The 22,535-nt window shown below is 39.4% G+C and overlaps 1 protein-coding gene across 2 annotated transcripts in view; it reads right to left on the reverse strand.

The window, feature by feature from the left end:
* The window catches only part of TPRG1 (tumor protein p63 regulated 1), a 146,915-nt gene that overhangs the window by 89,223 nt on the left and 35,157 nt on the right, over positions 1-22,535 (reverse strand). For both annotated transcript variants that reach the window (XM_019794748.2, XM_019794747.2), the window contains exon 3: positions 15,410-15,501. In XM_019794748.2, the coding sequence (XP_019650307.1) occupies positions 15,410-15,501 (92 nt within the window). The remainder of the gene's footprint in view (positions 1-15,409; positions 15,502-22,535) is intronic.

A 22,535-nucleotide genomic window follows, 5' to 3' on the forward strand; every position in this document is an offset into this window, starting at 1 on the left:
GCTGAAGAGTTTTTTTTTTTAATTTTTTACTTTTATTTATTTATTTTTTGATGTAAAGTTCGATGATTCATTAGTTGCATATAACACCCAGTGCACCATGAAATACGTGCCCTCCTTACTACCCATCACCGGCCTATCCCATTCCCCCATCCCCCTCCCCTCTGAAGCCCTCAGTTTGTTTCTCAGAGTCCATGAGAGACTATGGACTCTGAAGACTCATTTGAACCACAAATGGGTCTTCATTCCTTGGTACCTTTCAAGTGCAAGATTCCTGAGCAGTTGTGAGCTTCCTATCACTCAGCCCAGAGTTAGAGACACAGTTCTGCCCCTTACTAGCTGTGAGATCTTGCAAAAGATATTTATTTTTTCTAAAATCCATTTTCCATATCTCTAAAATGAAAATAATAATAATAATACATACGTACCTCATAGGGTTGTTGTGAATTTTTAAAATAGTGCTACAGAGCATTTAGTAAAATACAAAGCACACATAAAATACTCAATTTTTATTGGCTACTTATATGATGGTGATGTGATGATGATGGTGATGATGAAGAAGGAGGAGGAGGAGAAAACAATGAAGAAGAATTCTTTTAAATTCCCTTTAGACACTTTTGCAACAGGGGCGCCTGGGTAGCTTTGTTGGTTAAGCATCAGACTCTTGATTTCAGCTTGGCTCATGTGAGGGCTCCGTGCTGGGTGTGGAACCTGCTTAAGATTCTCTCTTTATTTGAGAGAGAGAGAGAGTGCACAAGAGGGGCAGAAGGAGAAAGAGAATCTCAAGCGACCACACTGAGTGTGAAGCCCAATATGGGCTCAATCTCACAACCCTGAGGTCATGACCTGAGCCAAAATCAAGAGTTGGATGCTTAACCAACTGAGCCACTGTGATGCCCCAAGGAAGGTATCTCGTTAGAGAAGCAATACTAGGTGTCCTGTCCAGAAATAATTCCCCTTAACGATCCAACAAATATTTATTGGGCCATTATTATGCTCCAGTCTCTATTGGTATATTGGTAAGCCAAATAAGCCCCTATTCCTCTCATGCTTATATTCTAGGAAGGCATACAGACAAAAGGAAATGGACACATAAACATAGAGACCAGGTAAAAGGGAGATGAGAATATCTGTGGAAATAGTATCTAGGTAAAGTGAAGAGCTAGTTCAAAGGCCCAGAGACAGGATCCATCACATTTCATAAAACATCAAGGAAGCTGGCATGACCAAGACAAAGGGAACAAGGAACGGAGTGAAGGGAGATGTAAGCAGAAACCACATTCCATGTTGGAACAACCAAAATATCTGTGTGATTTATGAATGTTTTTCATATTAAATGGTTGTCATCCTCCACCTTACAGATGGAGAAACCAAGCCGCAATTAAATGACATGCATCTAGTACTAAGTGGCAGAGGCAAAGCCAGAATCCCGCTCTTTGGGCCCTCCGGCCCAGGCAATGTACATCCCATCTAGCTGCTTCTCCCACTTATTTTTCCTACACAACCAGGCAACTTTTCTCTCCCTGTCAGAGTACCATCAGTAAGAGGATATTTTAAAAGCTACACAGAAGAAAAGACTCTGGGCACAGCCCATCCTTCTCTCTTTTCCACAAAACGACTGAATAGCTGTTGAATAGTTCAAGTCCCCCACAGCACACCAGGGACTAACAGGAGGCCCACCCCCTGAGGAGCTCTCTCCTCCCCTGAATTGACTTTGGGGTATTCACTTGATCAGAAGCCAAAAAAGCTGGCAGGAGAACAAGGCCTAATTTTGAGAAGGCGGCAGAGAAGAAAGAACAGTGGGACAAGATACAACAAATGCTCACTTCTTGCCACCTCCATTGTATTATTCTTTTTAAATGGGAGAGATGTCTATTTACTGTACTATGTTAGTTCAGCTCTTTGGTACAGGAGACACAGCCCAGATTAGGCGAGCTCAGAAAGAGGAGATATATAAATACTCTGAGGAATCCCGCAGAAATCCAAGAGCAGGAACCATTGCATAGTTGGGCTTTATGAAAGCTGGAAAACCACAAAGAACAAAAGCTATTCCCTCAGGGGCTGTCTGTATCATGATTTCTGGATCTCTCCACACACTGCATGTTTCCTCTTGACTGCCGTGCTCCCTCTGCTTACTACAAGTGTTTGTTCCTCTTTAATTTCACCTTGCCTATGATCTTTGTTTCCTTCATCCTGACTCCATGGACTTCCAGATCTACTTTCATAGCCACTCTAGCCATTTTTCCCAGTTCAAATGTTCAATATTGGAAATTCTTTCGGTCCAAAGTATTCATTGGAGCTGTCTTTTTGGATCACAGGCTAGCTAATGGATTAGCTCCACTTTGTCCAATCAGCGATGGCCAGGGGCTGAAGTCACAGAAGAAAAAATAGGAACTGTCAGTGAGATGCACTTTATTCTTCATTTTCAGAACTGTCCCAGCTATTCTGATTCCTTTCTCTGGATAAAAATTTTAGAATAATATTGTTTATAGTTGCATCAAATCTTGCTGAGATTTTGAAAGGAATCATGTTAAACCTACAGGTCAAATTTTGGAGAATTGATATCTTAACTATACTGCATCTTCCAATCTATGAATATGGTATGTCTCTCACTTATTTAGATCTTCTTTGATTTCTTTGATCAGCACTTGGTCGCTTTCAGCATGCCATGTCGTATACATATTTTATTAGATTTACACTTAAGTCTTTCATTCTTTGAGTGATTATAAATGTTATTGTATTTTTAATTTGTTTTCACTTCTTTAACACTAGCCTATAGAAATATAGCTGATTTTGCATGATCCTGTACCCTGCAACTTCATTAAGGTAATTTATTAGCTCTGGGAATTTTGTTGCAGATTTCTTGGGTTTTTCTACAAAGATTGTCATACAATTGGGAACATGTTTATTTCTTCCTTTCTTATCTGGGTGGCTTTTATTTCCTTTTCTTGCCTTATTATGCTGGCTAAAGCTTCCAGTACTATGTTGAATAGTGGTAGTTGACTCCTTTGCCTTCTTCCCAATCTTAAGGAGAAAGCACTAGTCTTTTTCCACTAGCATGCTGTTAATTACAGGTGTTATGTAAATGTCCTTTATCAAATTGAAAAAGCTCCCCCTCTGTTATTTTTCTGAGTGCTTTCGTCATAAATGTGTGTGTTAAATTTTGCCAAATGCTTTCTCAGCATCAATTGATCTGATCGTATAATTTTTCTTCTTTAGCTGGTTAATATGGTGGATTACACTGATTAATTTTCCAATATTGAACCAGTCTTATATCCCTTGAATAAACTCCACTTGGTCATGATATATAATTATTTTCATATGTTGTTTAATTTCTATTTGCTACCATTTCAATAAGAATTTTTACATTTATATTCATGACAGATATTGGTTTGTAGTTTTATTTTTTACTATCTTTGTCTGAATTTAGTATCAGGTTAATACCAGCTTCAGAGAATGAGCTGGGAATTGTTTCTTCTTCTATTTTCCAAAGAAGATTATGCAAATTGGTGCTCATTCATCTCTAAACATTTCATAGAATCCTCCAGTGAAACCATCTGGGCCTGGAGATTTCTTTTTTGGAGGAGGCTTTAATTACAAACTGAATTTCCTAATTGTTATAGCGCTATTGAAATTATCCACTTCATATTGAATGAGTTGTGGTCATTTGAGTGCTTTGAGGAATTGATCCATTTTATCTAAATTGGCAAATTATTTGTGTGTAGAGTTTTTAGCTATAATCACTTATTATTTTTTTGTACTTATTATTATTTTGTTGTTTGCAGGGTCTGTAGGGATATCCCATTTCGTTTCTAATATTGGTAATCTGTATGTTCTCTTTTTGTCAGCCTTGCTAAAATTTTGTTGAACTTTTCAGAGAACCAACTTTTTCTTCATTAATCTTCTCTATTTTTTATTATTATTGACTTCTACTCTTTTCCTTATTATTTCCTTCCTTCTGTTACTATTACGTTTGTTTTCTTATTGTTGTTGCTTTCTAGTTTCTTGAAGCAGGAGTTTGGGTTATTGGTTTGAGGCTTGTCCTCAATTGACTTCAGCATTCTTCCATCAGTGCTATAAATTTCTCTCTCAGGACTGCTTTAGCTGAGTCTCACACATTTTGATATGTTGTATTTTTATTTGAATTCAGCTCAATGTACTTTGGATTTCCTTTGAAACATCCTCTTCAACTTCTGGATTATTTAGAAATACATTGTGTTGTTTTTAAGTGTTTGGAGATTTTCCTGTTCTCTTCTGGTATTTAATTTCTTGTTTGATTCCCTTGTAGTGAAAAAATACATTCTGAATTATTTCAATTCCTTTAAATTTGGTGAGGTTTGTTTTGTGGCTCAGGATATGCTGGATTTTGGTAGTTGTTCTCTGGGTGCTTAAAAAGAACACTTATTCTGCTTTTTCTGGGCAGAGTGTTCTGTAAGTGATGATTGGGTTCTGTCAGTATGTTGAGTTCTTCTAAATCCTTGCTGACTTTGTGCCTATTTGTCATATTGATTATTAAGAGAAGTCTCTAACTAGAATCATGGATTTGTCTATTTCTCCTTCTCATTCTATGAGTTTTTATTTCACATATTTTGCAGCTTTCTTGTCTGGTACATACACATTTAGGATTGTTCTGTCTTCTTGGTGGATTGACCCTTTTATCATTACACAATTCTTTCTTTGTCCCAGGTAATTTTCTTTGCTTAGATGTCTACATTTTTATTAATTCACATAGCACAACATTTCATTTCTTAAACGTTGTAGTTCTTTCTACTAAAGAGACCAGTGGAAGCAGAAGCTCCCTCTTCTTCCCATGGATTACTCTTCTTAGACCCACCCTACCTTCCCTAAAACAGGGCATTTGAGGACAACCTAGGTACCTCATAGAGTAAACACAATTTACTGTTTGTGAATCAGGCAGCATGTTTATTCATAAGATTCTTTAATAGTTGTTTGTATAACAGCTGTAGAGGCCCAGATGCGTTGATAGCCTCAATATTAAGACTGAGGTCTTATTTGTTTTCTTTACTGAAACACACACTGGCAGGCCCCAAAATAATAAAAATCAAATTTAGATTATTGGTAAATTATTTCCAGAACCTATTACCTTTCTAAAAATGTCAACACCCTGTTTGATATCTTTCAGTAACTCAAGAAAGAAACGCTTATAGTGGTCACGAAGGAAACATAATGGCAGTGGCGTGCTGTAAATGGTAAGCTCTTTCTAAAATAATAATAATGATAATGATGATGCCCTCATTTCATTTCTTTGGTGTAAATTATCCTACCACAACTGGTTTCAAGATACCAGGGTAAGGTCACTGATCATGTGATCAGAAGAGATGCATACAGTTGGCTGTCTGGGAGAGACCACTACACATCCCTGCATCAAGGAATAAAGAGGGGCCAGTATAAGGTAATGGGGAGTGACATGAGTTGGCAAACTGGTAATACATAACCGATTTAAAAGTATTTGAATGACCTATGGATATCTAATTTGTGACTGCAGGAAAAAATACGATCCAAACTCCTTAGCCTGGCACTCAAAATTCCTGACTTTCTGCTCCCTTCCTACCTTTCTAGCTTGTTTCTAGCTCTCTTATTCTTGATCACTGTAATCCAGACACACTGAACTGTTTGTGGTTTCCTGAGCCTATGTCTATTTCTCTACATACATTCTTCCCTCTTCCCGGGATGTTCTTCCTAATCATATAGTTTTAGAAATTTCTCTTCCTTCTTTAATCCTGAATATCCCCTTTACCTAAGTCAACAATACAAATGTCAAGTTCTATGCTCCTGAAAGATCATTTGCAGGACTGTATATCAGCATATATCATACTCTGTTTTGACTTCAGTTACATATCCTCCTTCCCTCCAGGCAGAGAGCTGCCTGAACACAAAAATCTTGTCTTATTGCTTCAGTATTTTCATCACTTAGGGTGGAGTCTGGCTTATGGGAGGAGTTTGGTGAATCCACAAATGAATGTATGAATGAGTGAAAATAAATAATAACAATAATAATAATAATAATGATAAAAATAAAAGCCAACTCTCATGTGGCACATACCATGTGGCAAAAGTTGTGAGCATTCTACATATGTTAAGTGATTGAATCCTTAAATTAATAACCCGTTTTCCATCCCCATCTTATAAATAATAAAACTGAGGCCTGGAGGATATAAGAGATTGGTATAATCAAAGTTACATGGCTAGTAAGTGATGGAACTGGGCATTTAGCTGCATCAGACTTTTTTCACCTCTTGGCTCTTTCTGACTCTTCACTAATTGGTAGGAGTCTTGGGAAAGCAAACATTTCCAAGTACATCTGTGACTGCAGTAAATAAATGCCCTCGCTGTCCTATAATTCAGGTCACTCAGGGACCATTAGCTATCTGGACGCGTCTGCTGCCATGGGGAATTTATAGAGAAAAGCAATGTGTTTAATTAAGTGGTTGTCGAAAACACCCACCCAGTATAAATGGTTTCTGGCAAAAGAGGTGCTGTTGTTGCTGCCAGAGTCCTGCCACAGGTCATTAACATCTTAATGGATTCGAGGCACTTTCCAGCTTGAGTGCTTTCACCCAAGGATGCAAGGGGTCTCTTGGAGGCCCAGGGAAATGGAGGTAGGACTCAATGGATGGACTCTGCTAGTGTCACTGAAGGGCTTCAAACAGCAGATGACTCTATCAGAATTAAATTCAAGTCACGTTCCTGATGGGTTCTGAGCCCCCACATGCCGGACACCACTGGGAGGTGGGCAGAGATGGGCTTAGACAAACATGAATCAGAATCAGGCTCTGCCTCAAGGAAAGCTTTCCTCACAGTGTGCACAGTAGACTATGCTATGGAGTATAACGTAACCAGAGAGAAGAAAGGGATTACTCTGAGTGAATTAATATGGACAGGCTTTATAGACATAATACCTCTCAAGGACTGGAAAGTTCTGAGCAAACATAAAGGAGAGAAGGACATACAAAATAAGCAAAGTGAGTGAGTACAATCATGATGATAATGCCAAAGCATTGTGTCAGGAACTTTGGGAAACCAGTAGGCTTTGAGTTCACTTTGAGAATTTGTTCACTTTGAGACTTCGTAAAGAGGTATCATAGTAAATAAGGCTAGAGAGCAAAATTCACTCCATAACACACAGGGTTTTAAAGACAAAGCAGAAGAGTATGTAGGCAGTGGGGAGTCACTAAAGTCCTTGGATGATATGCACAAGAGTGAACTGAACAACGGCTTTTTAAATTTTCATGTACATAGGAATCAACTAGGGATCCTGTGAATACAAATTCAGGTTCGGTATGTCTGGGGTGGATCCTGAGGATAGCCCTACTAATCAATCCCTAGGTGATGCTGCTGTTACTCATACCAAGACCACTTTTTGAGTAGCACGGTCTAGAATAGAATGCATGCAAAAATAGATGGGGATGGGTAGGAGATACATTTCAGAATGTTAACTCAATTTGCATAGTATGTTTATTACTCACGACTAAAAAGATTAGAAATCCCTGGTTTCCAGAGTTCTTTGGGGTCTTTCCACTTTTTAAAAATTATCAGTAGCAGTGTTTTTCATTAAAAAAGTAGTTCAACACTCCTTACAATTAGACTGGGACAAGAAATGATTGCCTTTAGCCCATCCGAGGCACCCACCCACCCCTACAGGTATTTGACTTTTTAGTTGATTCTGGGAAAACACTAAGTAAGGTCAAATGAACAGCACAGGCAGAGTAAGATCTAGAGAGGAAAAGAGGAAAAGATCCCTGAAATTTCTCAATGAGTCTCTGCCCTCCTCCTTGCAAACAACAGAAAATCAACAAAGAAACCGGACCCAGGCGCAAAGAGCATTCGGGTAATTTAAACTGTGATCACTGTCTCGGAAGATGAAAATTCACAAAAAGCAGCACAAGCCATGTGATGAGAAGGCAGCGAGGCTGGTGAAGGGGTACTGTGAAGTCAAGCCCTCCCATGACCTTAATAAGTGGTTTCCCTTAGGCAGGTCATTTAATCTCTGGGTTTCTTCATCCATAAAATAAAGCCAATAGCTCCTCCTGGCCTCCTCCCATGGGTCTGTTGGAGGATCAAATGTGAGCACAGGTGTGAAAGTGACCACCCACAGTGCTCCTTTGGGGATCTATTAGCACCCCGGTCATCCTGTGCCTAGGAAATACTTCCCAGTCATTCCTCAACATCCCTTTCTCTCTCAGAATGCCTCTCTTTTTATTTAAGCTTCTAGGAGAGCTCTTTCTTCTGAGAAATCTAAGTTAAGCAGAGATGTCCTGCACCCTTCCATTTACCCCACCCAGCCCAAGAAACAGAATCCTGAGTTTATCCAACCTGTTTCTGTTGAAAGAACAACAGACCACAACCCAACAAGGGGCACACATGGAATCTGGGCACAACAGCAAAAGGATCATTTTAGCAAAAGTCAGGGCCGCAGGATGCATTGGAACCCCAAAGCTGTTTACAGCTCTGTTATTCTCTGAACCTTGATTTCCTCACCTCCAAACTGGAGGTAATGTTTCCTACCTGAAATAACTGCTATGAAGATTGGATTAAATGAAGAAGAGCACTTTTTAGCTACAAAGTGCTGTAGACCATTCCTTTTAAAAAAATCAAAACAGAATGCCTTATATATTTTCATTTTTCTTTCCAGTTGTGGAGTTTCACTCTGCCCTACTGGTAAATATCCCTTACTGAGTGCTTCAACTTTGAAAGAATAATATAAATCCTTAAATTTGGGTAACCACTGACAGTTTGGAGAGTAATCCTCCAATAATAGATGAATGGTCAAGTAACTTTACAAAAACTACATGATAACAAGGAAAAATACAAGGAAAAGCCCAAGGGAAGTGCCATTTAGAGATCATCAAAGTCATATGTATTATACCAGTATAATGACAAGTGCAGGGAAAACACTTATCAGGACACTTGGTACCATTTAAATGCTCAGTAAATGTTATTTATTAATATTATAACCAATCTTTGGCAAAGATGCATGAAGAACAGCTGGAATGAAAAGTACACCAAAAATTAACAGTAGTTGTGCTTCTGTCAGCAACAGTGAATTTCTAATGGACTAAAGACCGTATTAAAACACATACCTTAATTAAAAAAACAAATGGCAAAACCTACTTAAGTTTACTGAGCTACACTGATACCGAGTAGCAGAAACAGAATTCAAACCTAAGTCTTCTAACTCCAAATTCAAGACTCTTTCTATGACACTAGCTGTCTCCTTGACTTCACTTCTATTCTATTGTCTATATGTTCAACATAGATAGAGAATTGGATTTCACATATTCATTATGCTGAAGTGCTAGGATGGAAACCTCAGTGGGTTTAGGGGAAGGTAGGCAATGAAACACACTGTATTTTCTACAAAAAATGAAGAGTGAGAGTTACTTGACCCCCAGTCACCAGAGGCAAGTCTTTTCATTTAGGAATAAGAGGAATGAGAACATCCGCCCCACCACTTCGGACTAATGTGTGGGAAAGAAAGATCCTATCTCCTCCTGCCTCCTTGAGCACTGTATACAAAGACATCTTGAGTGCATTCTACTGAAGAGCCACTTCATTGCCATTATAACACAATTTTTGAGACTTCACAGAGTGTCAAGATGTTCTCCTTGGTGCTGCCTTAATGGATCACTTCTGAAACCATACACACAATTTCTTCAAAAAGTTCTTTCCCAGAAGGGCCAAGAAGGACAGTGAGAGGAGGAGACAAAGTTAAGATAAACTACATCCTGTCTTTATAGCTGTAGAGGCATATAAAGCTCCAGGGGGGGCTGGGCTGGAGGCATGGGTCCTAACCAGAGTCTTCTTAGTGCTCTCTTCTTAATGGTTTCAGCTAACTGGGATCTAGCTGGAGTTGATGCTTACATCTCTTCATTCACCATTTGGCCTCTCTGTCCATCCTCCTCATATCCTCCACCCAAGTGCCTTCAAACTAGTTTTTCTCATTTTACTGAATAATATACCTGTATACATTTAGAACATCACAAAGCAGCTCCCCTAAATTGGGGTGATATCCCTTGGAAAATGCCTTTACTGGCTTAATGCTATTTGATGCCCTTAGATTCTATAGAAGACAAGACCATAAGAAATAAACATGTCAGGATCACCGTCCCTTTTGCAAAAACTACTTAAGAAGAGAGTATCTGGTTCCGTGTGTAAAGCCATCCATTCAACATCTCCATGTGGAGGCTCTATGGACACCTCATACACATTTCCCCCCAAAACTGTACTCAGCGAGTTCTATAAACAGCAAACGACAAGACTGTTGGGGTAACTAAATGAGATTGCACACACCAAGTTCTTTCTGCTATGTTTGGCATACGGCATGTTCTCAATAAAGTAGTTATCATTTCCTTCTGAACCTGGAATGATGGCAGAGCGAACCCATCAATCTCCCAGGCCAAAGCTCACGAGTCGCCCTGAACTCCTTCCTCACAGACGATTAAACACAGAGATCCAGCTGTGGTTTATTAGTTCGCTTTTCAGTCCCAAACGCACCCTTGTATGTGCTCTATGCTAAACAACAGAATTCCATGAAGCATTTCTTCTTTAAAGCGTGCCCCACCTTACGCTTTTGCAGGAGAGAGCACAAGAGGGAGGGAACAGAAAGAAGAGGGTTTTCATAATTTCCAGCTCGGACTGGGGGTCAGCAGTGTAGGTGTGAGGGCCTCAATGGCCTCCGCTCCAGCCTTAGGCCCAGAGCACAGACTCTCAGCAACCACGCACAGCCTCTGCTTGGCAGGAAGCCTTCCTCGGCTGCTTGTTCAGCCTTCACCTATTCCTCCATGAAAAAGGTGACTTTTGTGGAAGCTGATAATAGTTTTTCCAAATGGTGGAAAAATATTTTAATTTGTTTGTGTGTCCTGCCACAGACATGACATACTTTTAAGTTTCATCTGCATTGTTAAAATAGTCTCTGTTGCTTTCTAGAGTTTAGACAGTCCACAAAGCAATAAATCGAGCTCTGATCGCTCATGTTTGCTGACTTCCGTGGTTTACTCGCTGCCACCAGGGTCAGTTCCAAGCGGCCAACGTGACGGCACCGAAGGTAGGGTTGACAAGAGGTGTGCGGTGGCGGCCCGTCCTGTGACATTTCCACGGCACAAATACCATAGGCATGAGGAGCCAATGGAATAGCAAAATGAAGTAGAAAACATCAGAAAGTAAGGAGGTTTGAGTTCATTACCTTTGCTTTAAACTGAATTTACTTGGTGTGGAATTTTATGTTTTAATAATTAATAATCAACTCTCAACATTGCTGACACAGTTAACATTCACCCGTCGTAAGCCGGCGTGATGGCCGTCACCGGACGGATCCTGCTGATACCGTGCAGGATCTAATCTGTCAGCCAACCTCCCCCCAGGCATGGATCCTTCCCGTTTCAAACATGGACACTCCATACACCCTCAGCCATAATTCCAAGTTCCATAAAGCCCTGAAAATGGTGGCTGTGCTGCAAGCCAGATCTGAACCAACATGCAGCCGTCTATCCTACTTTTTATGTCACATATTTTCCTGCAAAAGTGTTCATGTGTTTAATTATGGGGGGCTGTCCCAGACCTCTCCTGGGAGCATAAAATAAAACACATATGCATTGTTTCTCTTTCGAAAATTTGAAAAATTCTCAATCTGATTCCTATCTGGCTCCAAGGATTTCAGATAAGGGATTGTGGGCCTTCAGCGATCTTTATAAAATAGAAATATAGTCACACTTTTGTCACCCATCCGTGCCTCCCCATCACCTATGGGGCAGAATCTAAGTTCTTAAACATGATACTCAAGGCCCTTAAGCCCTCATGATAGTGCCCACATCACCCTCCTGTATCAAACCGCTTCTGGGACTCGAACCACCCATGACTAAAGGTTGAACTGAGCTCATTAGTTGCCCCACATCTACACCTTACACCCTTTGGGAAAGAGTCAGAACCCAGCTAGTACAGGGACGCAGTCTGCCTTCCTTGCTTTAGCTGTTATGTGACCTTCATCTGCCCACTTCTCTGTCCCTCCTCTCCATTTCTCATCTGTCAAATGGCAATCACAAAACCAGCAGGCTGTAATGCACATAAAGCAAGTTCATGGACATGAAGTTAGCTTGTCATGTGCTGTATACATTAGAGGGGTTTTCACTCTTACCATTCTGAAACTGAAATACTTGTTTGAAAGCAAACATTCTTTAAACCGCTGGGTAGCAGCTAGGGGTTTCTCATTTCCATAAAAGGAGCTAACCATTGATGTGCCTACAGCCCAGTCATTTCTGTCACACACACAAAAGTGTTACACTTGAAAAGAGTCTTGCGTTGTTGGGGAAGTTGGGGAAGCTGGTCTAAAGTACAGTCTTTGTAACTCATAAAAACTGAACGGATGTGTCTCATCCCATTAGAAAAAAGAGAAAAGGAGACAAGAGTTGGTCCAGGCTCTCACCTTTCTTGGCCTGTGTATTTATAAGTTTGCTTACTTTTTTTGTTTTGTTTTGCTTTGCTGTTGTTATTTTGGGAGTTTTGGTTTTTGTTTGATTGTTTTACTGTTGTGAACCATCTTGATTACAACTGGCAGGACTTTCCATGACAAGAAGGTGGTCTGAACCAGCTTTCAGGCTTAACAGGCAAAGAAAAGCAAATGGCAAATTCTTACTATGGTAGAAATGACTGGAATCAAATCTTTCTTGAAAGTAGCTTTTGATGGAGGGTGAGAAGAGGTGTAAAAAGATTTTAGCAGAGAGGAAGACCAAAGAAAACACAAAGGAACTACCATTTATAGACACAAAATGAGGGGCACCTGGGTGGCTCAGCTGGTTAAGTGCCTGACTCTTGGTTTCAGCTCAGGTCATAATCTTGCAGTTGTGGGATTGAGCCCCATGTTGGGCTCCATGCTCAGCAAGGAGTCTGCTTTGGATTTTCTCTCCCTCTCCTTCCCTTTCTGTCCCTCTCCTCTGCTCTCTCATGCTCTCTCTCTAAAAATAAATGAATAAAATCTTTAAAAAAAAATAAAATAAAGGGGAGAAATGGTTCCAAAGTGCAAAAGGAAGAAAGTCTGGCAGTAAATGACAATGATTGCTTAAAATTCCACGTGAACAGGATATATCCCTCATTACTGTCCATAATATAAATGAATACCACGAAGCAAAAGAGAAATAGAAAACTACATGCCAGATAGTGCTTACTAACTCTTTGAGCTTCCCATTAGGTTCAGAGCTAGGCGCAAAACTTGGGTCTTTGGGGCACAACCATTCATATTTATCTGAAAACTGCTGGTTTTATTAATCATCCTAGTTGATGTTAAATCAAACAGACAGAATTATGGTACTAAGTCTCAATGCAGATCACACAATCTCATTTATCTTTGGACAAATGATATCTACAGGCCTTTATTATCACTGAACAAAAACATTCAAACAAACAAAAATAAGCCAAATTTCTATACAAATAAGACAATTAAAACATCTACTATTAAAGAAATTACTGATTCTATTATTTGAGAATTCAAAATGCCACCCCTGGATTTTGAAAGACTGCATTTGTACATTTTTTTCCTTTTCCTTTCCTTTTTTTTTTTTTTTAAGATTTTATTTATTTATTTGACAGAGAGAGACACAGCGAGAGAGGGAACGCAAGCAGGGGGAGTGGGAGAGAGAGAAGCAGGCTTCCCACTGAGCAGGGAGCCATGTACATCTTTTTCTTATAAATGAAATACACTGTAGAAACAAAACAGGTGGCTATTTCTGATCAGACCTTTAGAATTTAAGTAGATGCCTATCTTAATCAAGGTAGACATTTTATTTGCACAAATCAAATTTTACTTTGAAGATGGAAGGTGGAGTGTGAAATGTGCGTTGCTGAAAGTGAATAAGTAAAAAGACTGAATTATAGACTTTTCTTTTCATTAAAGATATCCCAGAGATGAAAGATATAAAGGTGGTTAGGACAGAAATAAAGGCAGAGGCAGCCAAACAAACAAAAGCAGAAGGCCTTTAACAATAGAACCTGTGAACAGAGGAGGGACACTGACATCTGTTGAAAATCCACTATAGGCTGGGGACTTTGCTAAGAATTTTACCATGCTGTCTCATTTAGCCCTTGTAACAATTCCTCGGGTGCATATCCTTATCTCTAGTCTATGTATGAAGAAACAAATACTTAGAAATAGTCCGATTGGTTTTCCAAGCTCATTTGCACTCAATTCTTAGAACCCATTTGAAACAATAATGTAATATGGCGGTCAGTCAGATGGACCCACAGGTGATCTGGTTCCACAGTCCGCTGACTGAGGGACTTGTTTTGCTGGCCTGGAAGGTTGAACATTCAAGTGTTGCCCATCAACCCCCCCCCCCAAAACAAAACAAAACAAAGCAAAAAAATGTTTAGTTAAAGAAAATGTCCTGCCCAGGGGTGAAAGATCGAATGATTCTTTACTCAAGGTATAGGAAATACTGAGCTTTTCTGCTAGACTCTTTGGAGCCAGAAAACTTACTGAACCAAGTGAGTGTCCAAAATGGAGTTCTACCTACATTCTCCATTTAATATTTTGGATTATGTAGGAGAAAAGAGGTGGCTCTTTCTCTTATTATGTGAATTATACTATGTGAATATATTACTGCTATTCTGTAGCAGAAAAGAGGTGCCTCTTTCTCTTATTATGTGAATATATTATTATGTGAATATACGTGAATATATATGAATATATTACTTTATCATTGTAAAGACCATGACATTCCTAATAGTCTCCTGGTAAGTGAAGAAAAAGTCACAGACCTTTATTATCAGGGCAAGACACAAAGGTAATCATCTTCATGGTGTCATTTGCAATTAAAGCCTTTATAGCTAAGATAAGCCTTGGGAATGAATAGAGCACTTATTAAAGGAATAAGGACCCAAGGGTTAGACTTAGTTTTTATCCTGACTCTGGACTGGTGGCCTGTCTTCTCCAACCTGCATGATTTCCCTGGTTTCATGGCCCATGTTATTACACATAAGATAAAATTCAAACTGTATACAGTGACTTCATTCATTTTTTAACCTTCTTTTCCACTGACCTCTGAGTGGGACGGTTAGTAGCCTGATGTGGCTGGAAGGAGAATACTTATAAGAGATCTGGATTGGAACCAAAGAGATGGGTGAGGAGGCCAGTGCAATAGTCCTTGAGAGATACAATGAGGGCCTGACCTAAGGGAGTCAGAGTGATAGCTGAGTGAAGTAACTAGCAAGGAGTCAAGCCTAGTCATACATCAGCCATAAGGGCACCACGAAACTTTACTCTCTAACGGGGGGATATGCCAATCAATGATCTTACACAGCATCCAGAAGAAACCCTTCCACAGGCCTATCTTCTCTTCTTTTACAGTGGTGTCAAGGAAAATGCTATATTTCCACTGGCCTTCACTTAGCCATAACTACTCACTCTGTCAAGAGCCAGAAGCCTTGAATTGTTTCTCCAGAAGTCTTGGCTATGTGGCCTTTCAAGTCTTCCATGGCAGTCCCAATGGCCCCCGGCTGAGTGGAAAAAAGAAAATGCTTAGTTTAGAGAAAACTGAGCCTTCTTTGTGCTTATGATTAGTGAGCATAACCCACAGCCTCCTCCAGAAAGCTGATGGGAAAGATAGCTCTCGCATTTGTCTGTTCGTTCTAGGCACAGCTTCCCGGGGAGCTTGGTCTTGAGCTCTGGTATTTACAAAGCTGGTCTTCTTGGGTGGGACCACAGTGATCCAAGTCCTGTCTCCCATGATCTTACTTATGCTTTCTCACAGAAATGAAGACAGCCATTTTCAGAGGGCCAGTTTTCCCGAATAAACATGTTTATCAGACAGTTCAAAACATTTAGCAATATATATATTTTTAAAATCAAACCTTTCTCTCTTCAAAGAGCACATGGCAATAAAACACCTAAGAAAAATCTTTTTCTAATATTTTGACCAGAATTTTAGCTGACTCTGGGGAATTAACTTTTTTGTCTCCTTATCTTGCATTCTTCACCCTTCTTCAAACAGGTGCCCCTACTTATGGGCCTACTTCTAGTTTAAAAGTTGACTAACCTTTTTCCTGAGAGGAAATTCATAGACCTTTAACTCAGTGATCCCTAAACTTTCAGTGCACATCAGAATCGAAGACACAGATGTCTGGGCACTGTTTCCAGAGTTTCTGATTTAGTAGGTCTGGAGAGGGCCTGAGAATTTGCATTTCCAACAAGTTCCCAAGTGATGCTGTTGGTGTGGGACTGTACTATGAGAGCTATTGCTCTCTAGACAGTGATTCTCAACCTTGGCTACACATCAAAATCATCAGGGGAGCTTTTAAAAATCCTAATGCCTGGGCTGCACACCAGGGCAAACATATACAGATACTCAGCAGATGGGACTCACATATCAGTACATCGGATTTTTTTAAGCATCCCAGATGACTCCAATGTGTAACCAAGGCTGAGAACCACTACAGCCCAGGGATTATCTAGTCTAAGTCATTTCATTTTATAGGTGTGGAAACAGGGGCTTGTCAAGTTCACTCAGCTAAGAAGTGGTAGACAAGAAAACAGACATCCCATTGCCCCACCTACAATGCAGTACTGGCCTCATTCCCAGCCCTGAGCTACTGACAAGTAGGTTGGCAGTTCTTGAATATTCTCTATATAACAGGGCTTTAATACTAACCACCTAATCTTCTCTAAATATTAACATTCGTAATCCTCCCAGCTTGAGACCCTTCCCTCACAAAAGGAAACCAGGACACTAGCCTGACCTAGGACCCATTCCAATGCCTTTTCCTCTCTGAGGTGGTGGGGGTGGTGGTAGATTTAGGTTTGTTGCTTTCTCAGTCTATGATGAAAGGCTTTGAAACATTTTGGCCACAGAGTCCATTAGTCAAGGAAAAAAAAACCCTTAGAATAGGGGAATCCATATACGATAAATAGGAAAAGAATGGCACTGCTTCGGATGAAGTGGGAAATGGTGTGGAGGTTTCCCTACTTAGCTGTGCCACCCCCCCTCCAATTCACTGGGCACAGCCCAAGTCATCCAGGAAATGTCCATCGAACAGAGTCAAGTGACCTGGGTTTCTTTTCCAGATCTGTCGCAAATCAATTCTGTGACCTCTCACCAACAATTTGAGTTTTCTTGGACTCCATTTCCTTACCTATAAAGACAAATGAGGAGAGTGAACCAAAGCTTTCTGAGCCAAGCTGATGATGAAAGCCTCCTGGAAGTCTTTAAGAAAATATGATCACAGCCCTGATACTGAGACATTCTGATTTCCTCATATTAACACATTTCCTGCTGAATTGAATAGTCAGCCCATGGACTGAGTGATTTCTGACTTCTTTGTCATCCTCGGCTGCTGGTTCACGGGTTGTCAGAGAGCTAACATGGCAGCCTGTGCCTGCTGGAAACTGTGAGTCATAAAATCAGTTAAGTTCTGGAGCATTAATCAAGTATGCTTTGAGCCCGCACTGACAGAGAAGGCTGTGCCAACATCACTGTTCTAGTGACCCTACTGGCAGGACCAAACCAGGCTGGAGAGAAATCCCCTTTGATCCCATGACAATGCTCCCATCTCCCAACCTGCGCTCCCTGGGATACAGCCCAACTGCACCAGGCCCACAGCTCAAAATCATCCTTTCTTTGATGACTCATCAGGCTATTTCTCCTGTCTCTCTTCTTATATTCACATATTTCTTCCTCAGCTAATATAGCTCAGTAGTGAAACTAATACTTTTCAGAAGAAGAAAAAAAAAACTGTAAGTGAAATTGGAGAATAATGAAATAATCCTAAAATAAGCATTTTGTTGAATGCTTTTACACCAGGCACTCAGCCAGAACATGTGAAGATGAATATAAAATTGTAGAATTTTTTAAAACCTTACTTGTCTTCCCTATGGAAAGCAATCGGCAAAATCTATCAAAATGATCTATCCTTTGATCTACACATTCCACTTCTGGGAAGTCATACTATGGCTGTTCTTGCATATGTGCAAAATGACAGATGTATATACAGTGTTCTTTGCAGCCTTATTTGTGAATAGCAAAATTTTGGAAACAAGGCAAATATCGATCAATAGGGGACTTCTAGAGATAATAGGGGACACAATCATACAATGGAACATGGTGAGTATGCAAAAAAATTAGGAAATCTGTGCTAATATGGAAAGGTTTTGAAACCTGCATTATTACGTGAAAGAAAAAATGTTCAGAAGAAAGGGTAAATATGCCACATTTTTATATAAAAAAGAGGCAAAGGGATAAGAATAAATATTTGCACATGCTTGTATATGCTAAAGCAACTCTAGAAGGATACCTAGAAAATGTTAACAGTGGTCCCCTATGGGGGGGAGGCACTTGATGGGACAGTAGATGGAGGTGATGTTTTACCGTATACCTTTTCAAAACCTAAACATTGAACATCAGTGTGGTTTTTATAAAATGGTTGGGAAGTCTCTAGAGTTCTGTCAATGTTCTCCCTGAGGGTAGTGTTCTTGCCTTCAGCAGAAACAGTGGTTGTGCTTTTATGGAACAGTTAATCACTGTATCCTGATAGAGCATTTTACGTTCTTCTGTTTTCCATTGTGGGTTACTGTAATAAATTAACTTCAGCCATTCAGCATAGAAAACGAGATTGTGTGTGAACAGTCTGACTTGTGTCTAGGGCAAGGTTTAGATCTCAGCCTTTCTGCCTGCTGTGAGACCCATATTATGACCTTATCATTCCAGACATCAGTTTACTCATTTGTTGGCTGGATAAGATAGTATTACCTATAACAGAGCTGTTGGGTGATGCCAAAAACATATGGGAATACTGAATAATAAAACACTGTATTGTCATTTTTATTGTTAATATTAAATGGAGGGAAAATTGTTGTACCAGGATTTGGGGGTTTGATGGTCACTGCAATGGAACCATTAGCTCAAAGAATCCATGCCACCTAAGACTAATAGGAAAGTATGATGGAATAATAAGTACTCATCATCTAATATACATATATTTCTAATGCTAAATTTGAAGAAAAATCATGACGGAGATCCTTATTTACAAGTCATTACACAGCATAGTGGGCAATATCTTTTCTAATAGTTCAGCACTGAATATCTTCAGTCAAAACAAACCTACTAAGGGAATTTCAAAGACGTGTGTGTGTGTGTGTGTGTGTGTTTCCTTACATTTCCTTAAGCTAGACTACCCAGGGGTCAGTTGTCACACAAATAATACTCCTGTCCGCTGGTAATAGTTTCCCATGTACTGGACTCCTTGGTTAGACAGTAAGAGGAGGGAGCAGAACAGAAAAGAATGCTCCCAGGGAATTTAGACACAATAAGATCTCTCTTGGTGTCATCATGCCCAGATAGAAATCACGCTGTGGTAAACACATACGAGAAGAAAAACAGCTCCAAATTGGGTGTGATTTGTAAAGTCCAGGTCAAATTTGTCTCTCTTTGAAAATAAAGGAAATATGCCACTTATTTTCTTTATGCCAATAATATGCCTCTTATTTTTTTATTGTTAAGTACCTGCCCTCAGAAAGAAACATCAACTTTATTACAATCTTCAAGGGATTTCAGTGTAAGGAGGGGAATCAAGAAACCTTTTGCCCAGTGAGCTATGTAATTTCTAGGCCAGGAAGAAGCTCACACAGACAATAACAATACAACTAATATATTTAGTTGTTCCCAATGCAAGAGCAAGACACAGGGAACCCTATAGTAAGAGAAGAGGGGAAGCGAGAGAGTATGAAAGCCAAATTAGTGTCATGAAAGCAATGACATCTTGCTACACAATGGGAAGTCCCAAACCTGCTTATTAAAGTCTCGTTCCTCACAATAGAACACAGGCTATAAAAAGGCCATGGGGAACCATTAATTAAATATTAAAAGATCAAATAGTTTTGGTCCCATTAGTTTGTATGTAATTTACATTCTCAAGTATAAATTTAGAGATAATTCCCCATCCCTAATCGTTTTCAACTTTCTGATAAGGTATCTGCAAATATAGAGTCCTACAGGGAGTTTAAAAATATCTTTCCCCATGCGTATCAAGTATTGTTCCTTTCATAAGAATTTGCTTTTGAATATCAGTCTCCACAACTAAAGGGATTATCATAATATACCTCGAGTTATTAGCCTTGAGTGGTACTTTTGTTCAGAAAAGGCACTAGGCTTTTTTTAGATATGTCTAAGCAATAAAATAGCAAATGAACAAAAACAGGAGGAAAAAATTATCCAAGTAGAGTGATAACAAGTGCTTCAGACATTCATTCCTATGACCTCTCATTCATTGTCCAAGGTCAGAGGCTTTGGAGGAGTGGTAAAAAGTATCAGGAGTACTGGCTCTTAGTGTTGGCATGGCCTCTAAATTGCTGATTGACTTTGGACAAGTCACATCTCCTTTGTGTGTTTCAGGCGTTGTATTAGATACTCCTCTAAGGCCCCTTCTGGCTCTGAGCAAGAATGTCACTATGTTGGAAGGGGACAGTTCATGAAATAAATAATAGTCTCGAAGCCTGTGGATAGGAAATAACATCCCAGATGCCCCATGAAATAACATAAGAGGTTTAAGGAACCAGATTGACTTCTTCTGTGATCTAGTATTATCCAACACATGAGGTTATGATGCTAAAAAATGAGTCTTGGGAGCACCTGGGTGGCTCAGTTGGTTAAGCGTCCGACTCTTGATTTCAGCTCAAGTCATGATCTCAGGATCGTGAGATAGAGCCTCTTGTTTGTCCTGAATTAATGTAAACTTCCAGAGCAGTCATATCTTTGCATAGCCAGTTTGAAACTCATATAGCTGATCTTTCTTTTTATAACTTTGGGTATCTACTCCCAGCACCTAAGAAACTCAATGCCATTTTCTGCAGCAAGCTGAAGAGTAACTTTCCTTTCTGGGTTAAAAGGTATAAGTAGGAAACAACTTAACGTCCAGCAAAATTTAAATAAATTATAGCATATCTCTATAGCGGAATGTTATTGAATTGTGAAAAATGATTTTATGGAAGTATAGTTATTGACATAGGAAATATTTTTATGCAACCAATGGTACATGTGAGGGAAAAAAGTAACACAGGATATACACCAAAATGTATAAGCACACATTCAATATACTTTGGTTAATGTTGGGCAGGGAGATTATGGTGACTTTTATTTTGCTTATCAACGTTTTTCTTTTTTTTTCCCCAATAAACCACCTTCTGTGAAATGATTTTAAAACATTTATTAAAATAAAACCTTGATCAAGGAATTTCTCAACTCATTTACTTACTGTTCTTCTGAATTTACAACCTATATGCTTTAAATTCTTACACTGTACTAAACTTATTTCTTTTTAATTGCTTCATGAGATCATAGAACTATGAATTGGGAATTGGAAAACTTGGGTTCTAACCGTAGCTTTAGCACTTACTACTAGCCTCTTGGGCAAGTTGGTGCTCATTAATGGTTAGGACACTGAACAAGCATCAAACCCTGTCTGGGCCTTAGTTACTTCCGGAAATGAGAGGGCTGACAAGCTCCTTGGTGCTCAATGTGTGGTCTGTGTGGTCTCTAATTACCCGAGGATCTGTATAAATGCAGAATCTAAGACCTTACTCCAGGTCTACTGAATCAGACCAGCATTTTCACAAGATTTCCAGGTCATTTGTTTGCATGATAAAGATGGATAATCAGTGGGCCAGATCATCTGTCGATCTCATTTCAGCTCTAAGAAGTGATACTTTATGATGAATCTTTCATAGATCTGAATCATTCAGAGCCTGGGTCTTATTGAATTATTCCCTGAGAAAATGAGCTAGTTTCCTTCACTCAAACCTCTTTCCTGCTATAGACGCTATACATCTACATTTATATCTCACTCTGGAAGTCATGGTGAGGTCACGGGCATCTTAATGTCATTCCCTACAACCAATGGCAGTGTCAAATCAACAAGAAAGGGAGAAAGCATTCATAATAGCAATGAGATGCTGCTTATGAAATGTTAATAGACATGTCATGCACTGTACTAAGAATATTTACAAAATCAGCCTATTTAAACCTCTGTATAAAACTGGTATTTTATCTACACATTGCAAATGAGGAAACTGATAGATGATAGATAGATAGATGATAGATAGATAGATAGATAGATAGATAGATAAAAATACATATAAAGCACATTCATTATGCTCACATGCTCACAGAATATATAAGATAATTGATATTATATATTGATAATATATTATATATTCTGTCTCTTGGTCTGAAGGAGAGCAAATGCTGAGTGCCTTGGGATTGTAGCCCTCACAGCTTCTAAAGAGTCCTCAAGTCTACTTTAAATTCATTAACAAGATTAGAAGCTTTCCCTTCCAACCTCTTGAGAACTTAGGGTTTGTTTCTATATACCCGAGGGAGAAGATATTCTTCACATGGATTGGAGTTAGTCATTGACTGACTTAGAAAGGGGCCATAAGTGCAATTGTACATGATGGTGGAAAGAGCACTGGGCTTCCAGACAGAAGATATAGATTCTAGCTCTAGCTATCCCACTAATATTGTGTGACTCGGTCAGGTCACTTC

Source organism: Ailuropoda melanoleuca, chromosome 1 (genome assembly GCF_002007445.2).
Source record: "Ailuropoda melanoleuca isolate Jingjing chromosome 1, ASM200744v2, whole genome shotgun sequence".
Classification (NCBI taxonomy): domain Eukaryota; kingdom Metazoa; phylum Chordata; class Mammalia; order Carnivora; family Ursidae; genus Ailuropoda; species Ailuropoda melanoleuca.